At 34.6% G+C, this 18,062-nt stretch overlaps 1 protein-coding gene and 1 pseudogene across 1 annotated transcript; one reads left to right on the forward strand and one right to left on the reverse strand.

Annotated features, from left to right (window-relative positions):
• The first annotated feature begins 883 nt into the window (after positions 1 to 883).
• LOC132273109 (putative disease resistance protein At1g50180) lies at positions 884 to 7,150 on the forward strand (annotated as a pseudogene).
• Positions 7,151 to 7,875: 725 nt separating this feature from the next.
• LOC132274972 (long-chain-alcohol oxidase FAO1) lies at positions 7,876 to 12,885 on the reverse strand. The gene is made up of 3 exons (XM_059776344.1): positions 12,574 to 12,885; positions 11,644 to 11,916; positions 7,876 to 9,920 (listed from the first exon to the last, which is right to left on the reverse strand). The coding sequence occupies exons 1-3, from the start codon at positions 12,817 to 12,819 to the stop codon at positions 8,178 to 8,180; spliced, it is 2,262 nt and encodes a 753-aa protein (XP_059632327.1). The 5' UTR covers positions 12,820 to 12,885; the 3' UTR covers positions 7,876 to 8,177.
• Positions 12,886 to 18,062: the final 5,177 nt, after the last annotated feature.

Below are 18,062 nucleotides of genomic sequence, written 5' to 3' on the forward strand. Positions count from 1 at the left end.
GGATCTTATAGATTTCACATGTGATGTTGTAAAATCGTAAGATCGTGAAATCAAATGGGTTATAAGTTGGGTTAAATCATTGCATGGGACAAACATGAATGCTGCTTTTAATTACTCGTATTTGTTTGTAGGTTTTTGCTTTTTGACTTGATTAACAAATTATGGATATGAATGATGTAATGTCACATTGTGACAGTTGACACACTTAAGTGGGCCTTTATTACATGGAAAATCCACTTTTGCAGTGCCAAAGCAAACACAAGCCCTGTGAGGCCCACCATGCACTCATCGCCGTTGTTTAAGGCCTGGTTCACATTGTGTTTTTCATTATATGATTATAGTACTTTATATCACCCAATTAAATTTTGTTTCCACTAACCCGTGATATTTCATCTGCATTTCATAGTAGATGGTGAAGGTTCAAGTTTTCCCATGAACAAATCAACGTGTGAATTTCTTACGAGTGGAAAAAAGGAAAAGAAAAAAATCAAAATTAGAATTGTGGAGAGAAAATGGAAATGATCCGTGTCACTAACCTTGTTTGGGCTTTGAGATCTGCTAACGGACCATCCCACCTCCTTTATCTAACGGACCAGCCCAACTCCTGTGTCTCCTTATTCTGAATGGAAGGTTTAGGGTCCGTTTAGATAATAATTTGGAGGGATTTAGAAAGTTTTAAATTTTGGATTCGACTCTTGAGGATATTTCTGGAATATTTTGTTTCCACAATTGTTTTTTTTAAAGTCAATTGTTTATTTATTCTTAATTGCTTGCATTTTTTTTTTGTCAGTATCCTCGTGAGATTTGTCTACTGTGTCCCGTGTCCGTATTTCACAAAAAAAAATAAGTGTAAATCAAATTTGCTCATTTTTGAATAAAAAACGAATTAATTTTAATTAATTAAAACTCCCTCACAAGTGACAATCAATTCAGGTGTAAATAATTCCTAAACTGTCAGTTGCGAAATGACCCAATACCCATTCAATGGATTGCCCCCTCTCTCTCTTTCTCTCACCCCTCTTAGATTGGCACACCCATTGACGCCGACGAAGACTCGCACGCCTAATCGAACCCGATCTTACTAATACAACTTCCTATTGGTTTATTCCCATTCCTAACGGCCAACACTTTCAGACCATTCCTCATCTTCTTCGGCAACAGGAAGTTCTTTGCAATCAATTCAGATCTGAATCGATTTTTTGGTTGTAGAGGAGTTCAATGAGCAGCAGCGAAGGGAGCTCGGAGGGTGTGGCCGCCGGCGAAGGAGAAGAAGAAGGACAAGGACAAGGCGAAGGTGAGCAGGACATCGCACATACATATATAATTATATATATACACACTCTCTCTCTATATATATACACAAACACTCACACATTCACATATTTGTGTATATGTATGTATTTGTAAGGTGAGTTGGGGTTATTGTAAGTTTAGGATAATTTCATGGAGGTTTCAATACCTCATTCAACCTCTGCTCGATCGACGAACCCATGCTGCGATAGACGGAGAGAGAGATAGGAGAGACGGCTGAGAGAGGGCGAATATAGAGGGAGGGAATAGGGCGAGGGGCATTTTCGAGATACATAAAAGGATAGGTTTTCGACTCCTTTAAAATGCACATGACCACTTAACGGTCGTGGTCTAATCGCAGTCCCTACAACATTTTGAAATTTATAACACAGGAGTGTAATTAGCACAAAATGTAAATTATAGAGGTGTTTTAAAACAGCTATATTCCATATCACGTGACTTGTTATTTGTTTGGGTTGGGTAGATGTACCTAGTTCTTGTTTTCTCAACTTTAGCACGATCCAAATCACACTAATTAATGATACAAGTAATGAACTGGAATATAAAATTGAGATATATCAGCATCATTAGTAAATAAGTGCATTGTTTTGTGGTTTAGTAAATGAAAACAGGAGTAAAGATTATCAAAAAACAGGTTCACCTGGGCTATGGTCAGACAATGCAACTGGTTATATATACCAATTTTCTTTTCTGCAAGTTGTTTAATTTTTTATGTTTAGTATGATAATTAAGACGAACCTTGGGATCGAAGATGGTCCACCGACCAATTGGGATGATCAGCTCTGATATAAATAGTCCAACTATGAAGAAGACCTGTTCCTACCAACATTTCTACTAACAAAGAAACATTTATAAGGTCCTATTCATCGATAGTTTATACCTATAATTCGATCAACATGGAGATATTGGCTGAGCCTGTTGTCTCTTTTGTTGTTGAAAGGATTGGGGATTGGTTGATTGAAGAAGCAAAACTGTTAACCGGAGTACGCACTCAGGTTATGGCAATTCAAACTGAGCTAGGGCGGATGAAATGCTTTCTAAAAGATGCGGATGCAAAGCATAAAGAAGGAGCAACGGAGCGCAACTTTGTTCTAGAGATTGAAGACATTGCTTATGATGTTGAAGATGTTGTTGAAACTTTTGTCCTCCGAGTTGCATTCAAGAGGGAGAGGAGAGAAGGTAATAGCCAATGTTACTTTCTCAAAAGTTTAGCTTGCATCTTTGTTGAATGTAGAGACCGGCACAAGGTTGGCTCAGAGATCAAGGCTATTAGAGCCAGGATTTCTGAACTCTCCACATCTTTACAAACTTATGGTATAAGATCTACAGAGGAAGGAGAAGGCTCATCGAGTTCAGCACACGAAAGAAAGCGTTTGCTACGGCGGACTTATTCCCATGTCGCTGAACCGGATCTCATAGGCTTGGAGGACAATGTCGAGAAATTGGTCAGACATTTGGTGAATGAAGAGAGGAAAAATGACTACTATCGAACTGTTCTAATATGTGGTATGGGTGGTTTGGGCAAGACTAGTCTTGCTCAAAATGTCTACAACCATGAGGATGTGAAGCGTCACTTCGATGGTGTTGCTTGGGCTTGTATATCTCAGGATCTCCAAATGCATGATGTTCTCCAAGAGATCCTAATTAAACTTGTACCAGAGAGGAAGGATGAGATTCACAACATGAGAGACAATGAGCTAGTGAGGTTGCTTCGTGAAGTCCAACAGAATAAAAAATGCTTCATAGTTTTGGATGATATTTGGACAGTGGAGGATTGGGACATCCTGCGGTCTGCCTTTTTTATTGCAGTGACAAGCAGTAGCAAATTATTAGTTACGACCCGGAATAAAGAAGTGGCTTTGCATGTGGATCCACATGGATTCCTCCATGAACCACGATTTTTGACAGAAGTTGAAAGTTGGGAGCTGCTTCAAAAGAAAGCATTTAGAAGAACGGATGGTTCAGGTAACTTATTATCCCCACTTCCCATCGTTACATTGTTATTACATATCTAATTTGTTGCGAAAATTAAGAGAAAATAAGTTAGAAATTGATCAACTGAAACTCGACAGCTAGTGACTAGTCTAGATTGAAATCTTTTGGTGATTATGTCAACTAAATCATTAAATTAATGGAACTCCTAAGTATCTTACTGGAAATTTGCTTTAAGACAAGTCTGTAAATAGGAGAATGAAGCCCTGTTTTACACTAGGGACGGCGCAGAAAAAAATAATAGACCTTTTAATATTGGCAAAGATGCTAGATCAATTACTGAAGTTCTCTATTATATTCGAATTTAAAACTTCCACATAGTAGAGCTTCCCTGCACTAAACACAATGAAGACATTTGCAAAACATTAGTGAGTTTAAACTTGTTGCATCTCTAGTCGAGTATGAAGTTTCTATGTGTAGCAGCCTCTCTCAGTATCCTTGCCAAGACTTCCATTATCATAAGGAGCAGGTAAAGTGAGAGGGGTCACCTTGTCTTATGACTTCTGTTCATCATCATCATTATCATCATCCTTGCCTTAATCCTATATGAATGGAGTCGATCACATGAATTCTCTTTTCAATCTTTTCTATCACATGTCATGATTTCACCTAATGGCTGCCCTCTCCGTCTCTTACCTTCTAGTATAACTAGTTTTGCTGTTACTGGAACATCTCTGGGAATCCTGTGTATTTGTCCAAAACATCTAAGTCTACTCTTTCTAATTTTCTCACAAATGGGTACTACACCTAATTTTTTTTGATAAGTGGTACTACACCTAATTTTCCTCCTACATTTTCATTAATGAACCTATGTCTTGTACACACCACTCATCCATCTTAACATTTCCTTTCTTTGTTTTTTGTTTCCCCCTTTTTTATCGCCCAACACTCCACTGCATACAATATAGTTGGTTTAACAACGGTTCTATAAAATTTTCCTTTTAGCTTATGTGTTATTCTTTTATCACATGATATCCCACTAGTTAGCCTCCATTTTGTCTAATCCGCACCAATTCTACTAGTTATGCCATTATTTACCTCTCCATCATTTTGTATTATCGACCCTAGGTACTAAAATTGGTTATTTTGAGTAACCTTTCGGTTGTGAATTTATATTATTATATTATTAATGTCCGAATCTTTGTTAAATTTACATTCTATAAACTCGATTTTAATTGGACTTTTTTTTTTTTTTTTTAATTTTTTAATTGTGCACATATTAGACATGACAAAAAGTTGGAGGAGTTAGGGAGGCAAATGGTTGGACACTGTGGAGGTCTACCATTAGCTGTTGTTTTGCTGGGAGGCATTTTGGTAAAAAAACATACGTGCCAGTGGGAGAAGGTGCTTGGAAATATTAATTCATACATAAGTAGGGGCACAAGCATCGGACAACAACGTGGTGGAGTATCACAAGTGTTAGCTTTAAGTTACGATGAATTACCATATCAGTTAAAGCGATGCTTTCTTTATTTAGGCAGTTTCCCACAAAATTGTAATTTGGGTACAGAGAGATTATGTCAATTGTGGATTGCTGAAGGTTTGGTATTGTCAGATGACATGGCAGAGGAAGAAACATTGATGGATGTTGGGCAGCGTTATATATGTGAATTGGCACAGAGGTACATGATTCGGTTGGGAGTACAGGAGTCTTGGGAGGAGAATGAATATTGCAGACTTCACGACAGGATGAGGGAATTATGCTTGTCAAAGGTGAAAGAAGTAAATTTCCTCGATTTAATTGATACCCGGCCTGGAAAGGAGACAAAACTTTTGGATTCGACTTCATCATTTTCATCAAATTGCAAAGTACGCAGACTTACCATCCTTTTGTCCAACAGTGATAATGAAGATAAGTGGGTTCCTCCTGCATACCTAGCATCTCAGCAGCACCTTCGATCTCTATTATTCTTTCAGAGATTTCCAGTAAACGGCCACGTGAATTGCTCGACAGAGTTATTTATGCCGGTATCCCATTTGGAAGGCTTCAAAGTGTTAAGAGTTCTACAGCTTGATGGAGTTGACGTATCCTAAAGACAAGGACTTAGTCAGAGCAGCGATAGAAAAGCTAATCCACTTGAGATATTTGAGTTTCAGATTTTGTTCGCTCAATGAATTGCCATCATCTATAGACAACTTGAGATACTTGCAAACCCTAGATTTACGGGATAATGACAAATTGGTAATACCAAATGTCTTATGGAAGATAAAAAGCTTGACACATCTGTATCTTAATAGAAGTACAAGAGACGAAAGAAAATGGAATAGATTGGATGGGTTGAGCAAGCTGGAGATACTGGAAAACTTCAATACAACACGATTTGCTTTTAAAGACCTATTCAAGCTAACCAATCTTACAAAACTAAAAGTAGAAATCCTTTATGAAAAGAGATCGAACGTGATGGCCATCATCAATTATCTAAGCAGCAGTAGCACCACGAACCACCGGCTACGCCACTTGACAATTATTATTTATTATGAGTTTGATGCGGAAGAAGATCTAATTCTTTTGAGAGGCCTGTTAGAGTGTCATCATCTTATTGAATTGGACATAATAGGGGTTATAAGCAAGTTTCCAGAACACCACTTATTCTCTCCTAGCCTCACCCATTTAGAATTTTGTTGTTGTAAACTCACCCAGGACCCAATGCCAACACTGGAGAAGTTGCCTAACTTAAAAGGAGTCCGCCTGCTCGAACGCTCCTTTGTGGGAGTGAAAATGGTTTGCTCTGAGAACGGTTTCCCTCAACTTAAATATCTACACCTCTGGGGTTTATTCAACTTGGAGGAGTGGAGGGTGGATGAAGGAGCCATGCCCAATCTTATTGATTTATTATTTCAAGAATGCTTGAGATTGAAGATGGTTCCCGATGGATTGAGATTCGTCAACAAGCTCCAGGATTTGCATATAAGGAAAATGCCAGAAGCATTTGCTCGAAGACTTCAAGTGGTAGATGGAAAAGAAGGAGCTGATCACTACAAAATCCAACATGTGCCTTTCGTCCATTTCTATGATAAAATCAGGTGTTGTGCTTTCTCAAGGCTGAACCAATCCTTTTTATTTAATTATTTTTATATGCCATAATGTTTAGACTTGCCTAAAGTAGTTTTTTTTTTACTCATATGCATACAATTTTACACTCTTTCTAAACAACACATTTCTTGATTTTTCAACCTATAAGTGATGCACCAAACTGATCGGTCCTCTGCTAGCCATTCTCTCTGTGTAAGTTTATTGTCTATCCATTTCATATTTTTATCTAAATGGAGAAATCAAAAACGTTTTCATACATCTTCACTAATTTCCCGTATTGATGTATGATTCAACCATTAAGTTACTTTTACATGTCTCTTATTTTGTTTTTGATGTAACATTCTCATCTTTTTTGCAATTTGATGTTTGAAATCTCATGAGCTTTAACAAATCATGGTTATTTTTACTGTTATGTGTAATTGTTATAGTACTGTCCTCATCTTAATTCCTTTATTGTTATTTTGAACCTTCACCCCGGTGATTGAAGATCATAGCGAGAGCTGCCATAACCATTTAGAAGAAGACTTCAAGTGGTAGATGGAAAAGGAGGAGCAAATCTGTACGAAGTCAGGCATGTACACCTTCTATCAGATTTTAACCACGGTGTTTTTCCATAAATCTCAATTCTTTGATGAATTGAAGCAGAAACAATCAGGTGTTCTCTTAAGAATTATTTTTATTTTTATTTTATTGATTTCTTATGCAAATTCTGTGTTCTGAAAATTTGAAATACATGTCAAGTTGGAATGTTTGCCTAATTTATCTTTTACAAATTTGCCAACAGCATTAAGTTTCTAACTTCTATGCATACAGACTCCTATTACTGACATACCTCTTGATTACTTCTTTATCTGTTTTCTTTTCCTTTTTCACACTAGTATCTACAATGTAAAAAATCATTTTATGTATCTTCTCTGTCCATTGATTTACCCTAGTAGCGATTTGAAGTTGGTAGATGATGTTTGTATTGGTAAAGAGAAATTAAAACAAGACAATCACTACTTCCATTCTCTACTGTTTGATATGAGTTTGCTCTCTTATTGAAACACGTATGTATAGAAATTTAGGTCCCATGAAGTATATATATAAAAACTAGAGAAACACTAAGTAATTATTCCATTTTCATCTTCTGTTTTTTAAACAGGATTTAGAACATATAGGTGTTGTTTGTTATGCCACTGGAAATGGCAGAGCCTCACCTTATTAGATAAAAGGGAATATGCCATTACAAAAAAGTGCAAGCAACAGCTTTAGGCCAAAAAGGGAAAAATTAAAGATAAGATTGACAAGTTACTTGAATTGTTTCTTTATGAAATCCGACCTAAAAGGAAGTGGACTTATTTTAAATTAATTTTAAAAATTTATAAAGAATAAAAAAGGAAATTGTTTAATTAGCATGCATTTATTGAATAATTGGAATGGTCGGGCAAAGTGGTCCAAAGAATGGTAAGAAAATGCAAGAACTCCTTAGTCTCTATTATATATATATATGTATAGATAAGAGCAATCACCATCAAAGAACATATGAGTATTGCTCCTTTTACTGAATGTTTCTTATTTATATTAAGAGCAATGCTAAGGCGTCCAAATTTGGATGTTGTACAATTTTTGTTGTATTAAACAAGCAACCTTTCTCTTCTGATATCAAGCATGAAACTTTTGGACCATTGCTTTGGTTACGGATTAAAGCTTGGTCGAATATAAGGGAAACATATTCCAATTTAGGAGTTAGACATTTTGTGCAAAATGATACCAAACATTAAAGCCTAACTCCTCAACAATGACCTTTATACTTGCTTGTACACTGGGGCATAATCTTTATTCCTGCCTCTACACACTTTTAGAGAACTTTTTCTTTTTTCAAAGACACTGCTATATTCTTCGAGAGGCAATAAGCAGTTGATTGGATGGTGATCATCGGATTGACACCAACAGCACTGGGGAGAACACTAGCGTCGCAAACAAATAGGCCTTCTGCTTCCCAACTCTCGCCATTCACATCAACTGCACCTTCCTTTTCGTTGATCCCCATCCTACAACTCCCCATTTGATGGGCAGAGGAATAGGTTGTCCACTTCTCCACCAGTGATTGTGGCCCTTCAGCTGCATAAACTGTGTCCAAAAACTGCTCCAATTCCTTCTCTTTAATCCCCTCACATTTGATTCTTTGCCCATCGCTCTGATGGGTGCCCACCTCAACAGCTCCCGCGGCTACCAAAATCCTCAATGCCTGCCGCAACCCTGCCTTCATATCTTCTTTGTCCAATGTGTTGAAGTTATAGCTTATCCTTCCCTCTGACTTTACCTCTCCAGATCCTTGATCCCTAATCATTGAAAATAAATGAGCAGTTCTAGTATATTTCAGCATCCTATTCTTTATGTCAATTCCAGACTCCCAAGGACATAATGCAGCAAATGATGCTGGCCCTAAAGCAGGAGATTCAACAATGGCTCTTATGTTGGACTCCTCTGACACCACCTTATGTACTGACGTGATTATCCCACCCTCATAGTTTTTTCCCTTGAGCTCTAAATTAGACTCTGGAAAGTATCCCCATGCCATCAGAACAGGGTGGAGGTGAAGGTTCCGACCAATGTTTTGGTTTCTCAAACCACTAGATATCATCAGAGGGGGTGTCAAGAGTGATCCACATGCCGAGATTGTTACTTTGGCCTCAATGTGCAGTCTCTTTGCTATGTTTTCATTTGAAATTTTTGCAATAACTCCCCTGCATTTCTTTTTTCTTATCCTTCCGTGCTCATTCTTTTCTATTATGAATCTCTCGGCTTTGCATCCTGTTATTATCACTGCACCACAATTCACAGCATCAACCAGCCAAGTCGAGTCTGTCCCTTGTTTGTCTCCTGTTCTGCAACCATAACAGCAAGAACCACAGTAATGATTCTCTGAGGAATTTCGTGGCACTGCCTCAACTTCAAGACCAAGTTTTTCACACCCTTTACGGAGGACTTGATTCTGGAACCCTTCTTCCGTACATTTTTCTGTTACACCAATTCTTTCACACACTGTATCCATGGCTGATAAATATTGAGGGCTTGCAAAGAATGGGATCTTACAGTCCTCGGCCCACTCACGGAGCACATACTTTGGTGTTTTGATAGATGCTGACCAATTGACAGCCGAGCCGCCTCCAACTGTTGATCCTGCCAGGATAACCATTTTCCCATCAAGAGTTGAAAGGATCGTTCCTGATTCATATAGTTGATCCATGGAAGGACCTTCCAGCGAAGAATAATCTATACTACTGAAATAGTTCCCTTTCTCAAGAACGATGACTTTCTGGCCTGAACTTGCAAGAACAGCAGCTGCAACACCTCCACCACAACCTGACCCAACTATTACAACGTCACATTTGATCTTGTAGAGGCTTTCTTTAGGATCTACTCTGACTTTGAGGCCTTTTTGGGTGAGGGAATGAACAAGGCTTGATTCAGTCTCATGCATGGTTTCTACTATTCCTTTCTGAAGAGGCCTCTCCTTCCCTTCCTCTGGTATCTTTTCTTTGGTGTCTACATGATACCCAATGGCTTCCCATGAAGGATTATCTACATTTTCTCCAACCTATAAAAAGAATGGTAAAATTAAAGTCAAAACTATTGAACGTAAGACAATTGCTTCCATACATTATTCGATTAGATTTTGAGATAAGAGAATGAAGTATCACAAGAATGCATTTGTAATAGGTTCCATAAGAAGCATTCTTTTTAACCTGTTCCTCCTGGACTGATCTTTCATAATTAGAAGCATTTGTAGCTAAGTGAAGCAGGTCTGGGAAATGTAATCCTAAGTACTTATTTCTCAATTCCGTATTGAGACCTGATAAACCCGGTTTTCCAATTAATCAAATTTCACTCTTTTATTCTAATAATAGTATCTGTTTACCCTCATATACTGTCCAGTCCAAAGTTGCTATTAATCTACATATTTGTTACCCTAGACTACACTAGGATGTAGGACAGAAAAATGCTCAAGAATGCTTAGAAATAGCTTCTTCTCTGTAGATCTAAGTATTTTCCTTTCATTTCACTTGCTCTTTCTGAGTTCCAAACAAGGAAAATTTCTCTATTCCAACTTGAGAAACTAAAAGATCCTTGATCAATTATGAAAAAGGATATGTTTCTGAAACCTTTTTTTTTTTGAAACAAAATATATAGAAAAGGACATACATCTGTCTCATTATACTGGATACCAAAAACCTTGAACATAAAACTTACGGGTCAATTTAATAAAATTATAAGGCCTATAGTTTGAAAAGTCTTTTATCAATTAATTGGGTTGAAAATGACAATGATAACGACAACAATTATTATTAAACAACCCTTTTAGAAGGGTAGAAATATGAGCATATTGTACTGAATATTTATGAATATATATGTGGATTAAGAAAACAATCATCCAAGATTTTTCTTCAGAATCTCAGGAGATGGATGAGTTGTTATGATCAGTGTACCTAAACATGAGTCCCACTCAATAAATAAAGAAAATGGCTACTATGGTCCCTGTTGGTGGGTAGGGTGAATTGATATTAATAGCTACAGGTCTCCTATGGTACGGACGGTGAGTTGAACCCAACTTGAGCTGGACAAACTTTCTGATTTCTTTTCTTCTTTTGGTAAATAACAAACTCTGATTTTGTGTAGATTTTTGGGTTACCTCTGAAGTGAAGTAATGGCTTTACTACATTTGTCACTTACTTACCTGTTTTGCTTTATTGATTCCGATGTTGATGATAAGAACAATCCAAATAGTAATAATAATAGAGGGATCACGACTAGCATTAATGTCATTTTATTACTCCAGCAATTGAATTAAATTATTGTACCTGTGAATTGTAGTACTATTCTTTCATTGACTTCTTTTTTTCTTAAAAATAAAAAATTAAATTCTAGTTTATGGCACTTAATGGATTAGTTGGTTCTCAATGTCTGGTTAATGTATATATGTCTACTTCAATTTTCGCTGCACTGATTCTGAACTTATTTTCTGTTTGAAAGATTTTGATTTCAACATTAGAAATTTTTAAGTGTCCAGTACACTGGACAAGGATAATTACCTTTTTATGCTTTCAAATTTTCATGTTTTAAACCTTGTTAATGTATAAAAGTGTTCCGAAAATTAGAAGGGATATACACATACATATATACATAAATTTATGTAACCTATGTAGAAACCATATTCAAAAGTTGTGTGTGTGAATGTGTGTGTGTGTGTGTGTGTGCACACACACAATAAACAGACTAAGTTGAGTGATGAGTTGTGTGTGTGAAAAGGCCTTATAATTTACCTGAGAGAAGAAGACCAATAAACAGACTAATTTGAGCAACACAAATCCAAGTCTGATGGGCATGAGAAGCCAATTTCTGAAGCATCTCTGAATAATCTGCTCTCTCTTGTCGAGGGAGATATGTGAGAAGTTGTTGAGGAATGGCCATTTATCAGTAAAACAGAGAGACCCGCAAAGCAATAAAGTCCCCAACCTAGTTGACAGAACTCTCAAAACCACTCTCACCAATATCACAGCTTCCAAAAATCCCCTCTTCGCTATTCTCGTTGCAACCTTTTTCAATCCAAAACAAAAACAAAGTGTTTATAAATATATAGATTCGTATCCGTTAGAGATCAATACAGTAATAAATACGCCAATTATTTTGTTATTCTAACTGTGTCCTCTTGCACCCAGAAAGAATTTGAGTTCCAGATATCAACCCAAATCCTCTCCTGTGTACTGATTGGTCGATCGAGATCGAGAGGGTGAAATCACCCCATACGAGTCTCTAGGACCACTCTCCATGTGAGGGTAATGTCCATCCTCTCTTGTGTCCACGCACTAGAGCTTCCAGTACAGGGAATCCTAATTCATGAGTCGTTATGAGATACACCTCTACATCCAACACTTTGGTCGTCTGCAAAGTGGAAGTGTCACAGAGAGAGATACTGACACTTCAAACAATAGAAAAATAAAATTCTCCTACACTTTTTTTTTTTTTTTTTTGATAATTATGTGGTTTCATTAATCGAAATCAACAAGTACAACAAACATAGATAAAATTCCCATGCCCACTTTAAATATGTTATAAGTCACAACATAGGATGCAACACACCATAATTAAAAAAATGAAGTGTAGGAGTAACTCCATCTTTTACACACACACACACACACACACACACATATATATATAGAGAGAGAGAGAGAGAGTTTTCAAGTAATTATCACCTCGTCAGGTATTGGATATTGAGAGGCAGAAGCTTTGAGGAAGGATGGAATGGGGTTGTTGGTTTGGCAGTCCTTTCCTGGTGCAGTGAGCTCTAGAGAATTATTATTATTATTATTCAAAGGCAGAGAAGGTAGGAAAACCTCACAAATGCTAGCCAGAGTTTCCATATCTGACCTCGAAAACCCATGATCATATTTACTCTGTCTTCTCCCTCCCCTCAACAAAGGATGGCAGTCTCTCCCCATTCTCTCTCTCTCTCTCTCTACAGATTGATTGATTGAATATTGTTTTGCAGTGGACTATTTATATTGTTGAAATCTTATAAGGTGGCTTGAATTTGTAAACTGTATCCCATAAAAGAGCTAGCTGGATTATTAATTGACTTTATCTTCTTTAATTCTTTTATTTTTTCTCCTATAAAGGTATTTTCAAAAATGGTATTTTCAAATTACAATCCTGATGTGCCGTTATCAGAACCACATACTAGATAAGATTGTTTTATTGTCTTTTAGAATTTACATATTCCAGACACAACGATAAGATTGTTTCATTGTCTCTTAAAAATAAAAAACAATCTGACATATTAAGTTACATAGATTTAACTTATCCAACCGTTCTAGACCCTGCAATAGCAGGAGCTTTATAAGACTATTCCTTTTACTTTCTTGTCTAAAATCGAACACGACTTATATGATTTAAATAATTTTTTTCTTCACAAATTCATTAAAACTTTAAAAGGATTAAATTAAGTTAGAAAAAAATTTATTTTAGTTTGTTAACAAACTTTTAATCTCATTTACTAGAAGTTGATAAATAAAGCAATCTTTTTATTTAATTTTTCAGTGACTAACGAGGGAATGTTTGTGATGAATCTTTCATTTAAAAAAAAAAAAAAATTATTTTCTGTGAATTTGTAGGGGTATTTGTTAGGACTGTTATTTATTTTCGTTGGGATTTTCCTATATTGAAGGAAACCTTTCTTATTTGACGTGACCTATAACTAAGCATGACCCAACAACTATCATAAATACAGATTGCTTCTACACTCTGCTTCAGGAAACAAACTTGTGAGCAGTCTACATCTTTAAGATTTTTTTACGATCAAGTGCTACTAAGAGTTCGTATTAAATTCTTATTTTTCAAATGAAAGTAAATATTTAGTGGTATTAAATTCTTATTTTTCAAATAAAAATAAATAATTTAAACTTTAGTGGGAGGTATATGTGTGAGTACTAACTAACTAAATATATTAAATGTGTTAATATATTATATCACCACTACAATGTCGGCATGCAAAGTTTTGTTAATCAATGTCTATTTCAAAAGATTAAGATGGTAAAGAAAGTGTAATATTAGTGTGTGTGTGTGTGTATATATATATTTTAATAATGCTATTTGGGTGTGACTTCCTTGGTATGTCAGCATTCGCATGAATGGCGTGTGTTTAAATTCGTGCACACTCTAGACATTTGGATTATAATAATATCATGTAAATATCAATTGCCTTGCAAACTTAAATTATTGGTCACTAAAGTTGTAATTTAGTGATATTATTTTTCCTTTCAAGCATGATTATCATGGACCGATATTGTTAAACATTCCCATGAATCGGTCGATTCGGTTAATTTATATTGATGTTCGTCTGAATTCATTACACCGCAATCGCTATCCCAACCAATAACACGATTGTGAACCATGCTTTTAAGAGAGTTGTTCTTTACAGGAAAAAAGTTTGTGTGTGAGTTTATATATATATATATATATATATATATATATACAGGAAGGCTCTCATGCGATCCAAAACAACGAACTTTTCAACGAACAAAAACTCAATTAGTCAATTACACTTTATTATTTTATTAGACTTGACTATAGTTAATAATATTAGCTTTAATAGTCAATTTATTCTATGACATAGGTCAGATTCATTGCCCATTCAAGACCATTTTTTATAGTTTTGGCATCTTCTAGACTAGTGAAAAGGAAGGCAAGGAGTGAGAAAAAACAAATATATAAAGTATATGCAACAATGTATTCTGAATTTGAATATATATTTAATAAGAACCCTTCTTTATCCCATTTCTTTTGTTTTTCCCACAACAAGGCTGCACACAGGAAAAATAATCACGAGACTCAAATAGTATGGAACTTGTTCAACTTTTGCTTCTTCTTCTTCTTTCTTCCTTTTTGTTTTTTGTTTTTTTTTGTTTTTGTAAACAATCAAAAACTTTACTTTACCATCCCATTAATTTTATAATTACAATATAACATCATGAAGACCTTTAGACATCATAAAATCACGTATTTATTTTATATGTAGAAAAAATAATATTTTAAATTTATATTAATTTTCAAATTTATATATTTTTTGTTTTTTAATTCTCATATGTTGGAGAATGAATATGGTAGTTGTGTTGTGATAGTAGTGGTGAAGATAGTGGACATGACGGTAGTGGTTAAGGTTGCAAGGAAAATGGAAGAGATTAAAGAGGAAAGAGACTGAATAAAGGTATTGACTAATTATGGTAAATTGACTATTAAAGTTAACATTATTAACTATGGTTAAATCTGATAAAGTAATAACGTGTAATTGACTAATTGAGTTTTGTTCAGTTGAAAAGTCCGTTATTTTAGACAATATGAAAGCCTGCCTGATTTATATATATTAGAAATATATATATATTAGACTAAAGAGTGTTATATATAATAATTTTAGCGGTGCCAGATGAGTCACATCTTCATCTTCAACAGGGTTAATGTAAAGATATGCAAGGAGTGGTAGAAGTTTTTGAAATATGCTTAACTTTGATGCAATAATTCAATAAATTGCACTTAAACAAATACTATATGTAGTATAAGAACTTAAATGTGCAATGTTGTAAATATTCATTATTTTGTACAGCCCAATCGGTGTTAGAAAGTAATATTTATTAAATTAATAAATACTCCTTGAATTAGAGATAAGCTTGATTTTTAAAAATGATTTTTTCCCCTCCATTCTGATCATTTTATCTCATTGTAATTAATGACTATTAAGATTAGATCTTTAAGTTATAATTAATTGTATATACGTCTGCCTAGTCAGTGTGCGTGTATATATATATATATATAAAACACATATCGGCGTGTGACCTTTGTGTGCATAAAATGGGCAATAATATTGGGGGCAAACAGCTGTAGCTTAGAGTGATACATGCACCTTAACATGATTATTTTATTAGTGGGGCATAATTAATTATATTTACAGGGAAAAAAGGGTCTTAGAATACGTCCACTAGGCTCTTTTATTTTTGTAAAGCCAAGTCAAATTTCTTTTTTAAACCAAAGCCAACTTGTTTATAAGTCAACTCATGTAAATATATAAGTCTTCTACCAGAGAATTGCTCCCTTATTTAAGAATGTTACTTAAACTAAAAGTCGTATTATCTGTTGGGCAAAAGTTTCGAGTATTTATCATTTGTTAACACTTTAAAATTAATATGTTAGATTATATTTCAATTTGACATGTTTTCATAATTCAATTTCAGTATCATTAAAAAAAAAAAATTCCAAATTTTAAATGATTGAAAGTTCATCCATCACAATCTCTCGTAAATTAATTTTGAATTCCATTAATTTTATACCCGTTTTTGGATTGTACCGGCTCCTGTTTTTAATCAACAAATCCCATCTACTTCAGGAAAATATAAATTTATGGTGTATGCAGAACCAACATCAAACCTGGAGGTTGAGAAGGGGGTCATGGAAATTAAAGTTATAACCAATAATTAAATTTTGTTAGGTTTCTTTCTCCACAATCTGGTTCCATATGGTTCCAATTTAATTAGATCAGAACTGCATTGATTCCAACGAATCTTTAAAAAATCTTAAAAAATAAAATGAGAATTGAAATTGCCAATTTAGATCAGAACCGCGTTCATCTCAACAAATCTTAAAAAATAAAATGAGATTTGAAATCGAACCGAATCGTGAAAGATCAATTTGGTTCAATTCTAAATTTATGGAGGTGGGGGAACGTATGCAGAACCAACATCAAATCTGGAGGTTGAGAAGGGGGCCATGAAAATTAAAGTTATATTCAAGAACTAAATTTTGTTAGGTTTCTTTCTCCTTCATTAATAACTACTAAATTTTGTTAGGTTTCTTTCTCCTTCATTAGTAACTAGGGGTGCACAATCTGGTGGTTCTGTATGGTTCCAATCGGATTGATTCCAACGAAACTTAACAAATAAAATTGATGCTAAAATTTATAATCAAACCGAATCGTGAAAGACAAGTTTGGTTCGATTCTGGTTAACGATTCACTTTTGATAATTATTTTTATTATCATGAGAACAAATTGATAATTATTTTTTATAATACATTTATGTACTTTTGAGTAGTCTTATATTTGTTACATGTGATATATAATTATATATATATATATATATATTTTATTCAGTGTTATGTGATAATAGACTTAGAAAACTTGAACCGTGTTTCTTGTTTTGAAATCAGAGTCGAATCGTGCAAGTTCGGTTTGATTCGTATTGATTTATCGATTTTAACAATTTTTTATGCACTTCTAAAAATTTACGGGGAAATTAATATCCGAGAGATTAATTAGTGACCACTCCACAAACACATACATATACATATACATACATGTATGTGTGTGTGTGTGTATATATATATATATATATAATCTATTTTATAGCACGGGGAGAGTGAGAATCCCACCTTTTCCAAATCCTGTGACCATCTGTACCTCCTCTTATCATTTTATTGGACATCCCTCTTTATGAGTGGACTAATTGCCTTTGTCTTTACAAGCATGTGAATATAGTGAATTAAAAGAAATCTTAAAAGGCTCATTTGCTTCCACATATTTTTGGTAACATCAATTCAACGTCAACTTTCTCGAAATGGTGGAAATTATTAAGAAAAAGGAAAGAAATTGACATCCAAGTGTTTTTCCAAATTTCTCTGAATATTTTTCTTTTTCTTTCCATTTTTGATGATAAATAAAAAACTTGAAGGGAAAACATTTGCATACACTTTTCTTTTTCCACGGTTAAACCTATGAACAAAACAGATTCTTATTACTATCTCATTATGTCTAAAACTCTAAATACACTAAAACACATGTATATATAATACAGATATACATGTATTAAAACGAAAGCCAAAGCTACTATACCATATTGCTCATATACATGACCCTTTCTTTATTTGAACAGCATTAATTTTATACCTGATTAATGATGCTATCTCTCAAACAATATAATATATATATATATATATATATATATATATATATATATATATATGTATGTATGTATATATAGAGGATAAGAATATAAGATAGAAGAAATCCTCTCAATAGTGTGTGTTAAAAAAATAATAATAATTAGGTGAAGCATTGAATTGGTTGAGTTGGGGGTGATAGATGAGTAAATTGTTGAGGTCGACTGCAAAAATGCGAAACAGTGATGAATTTAATTGCAAG

This window comes from Cornus florida, unplaced genomic scaffold, assembly GCF_030987335.1.
Source record: "Cornus florida cultivar Cherokee Brave unplaced genomic scaffold, ASM3098733v1 CherokeeBrave_3.0.0_Hap2_Chr09, whole genome shotgun sequence".
NCBI lineage: Eukaryota > Viridiplantae > Streptophyta > Magnoliopsida > Cornales > Cornaceae > Cornus > Cornus florida.

Bases quoted from the DNA above. Each gene is read 5' to 3' on its own strand.
- LOC132274972 (XM_059776344.1), bottom strand. From the start codon at position 12,819: ATGGGGAGAGACTGCCATCCTTTGTTGAGGGGAGGGAGAAGACAGAGT. The intron at 11,917-12,573 runs GTGATAATTACT...GGATTGAAAAAG, and splicing joins AATATCCAATACCTGACGAG to GTTGCAACGAGAATAGCGAA. The intron at 9,921-11,643 runs GTAAATTATAAG...TTCTTTTTATAG, and splicing joins TATTGGTCTTCTTCTCTCAG to GTTGGAGAAAATGTAGATAA.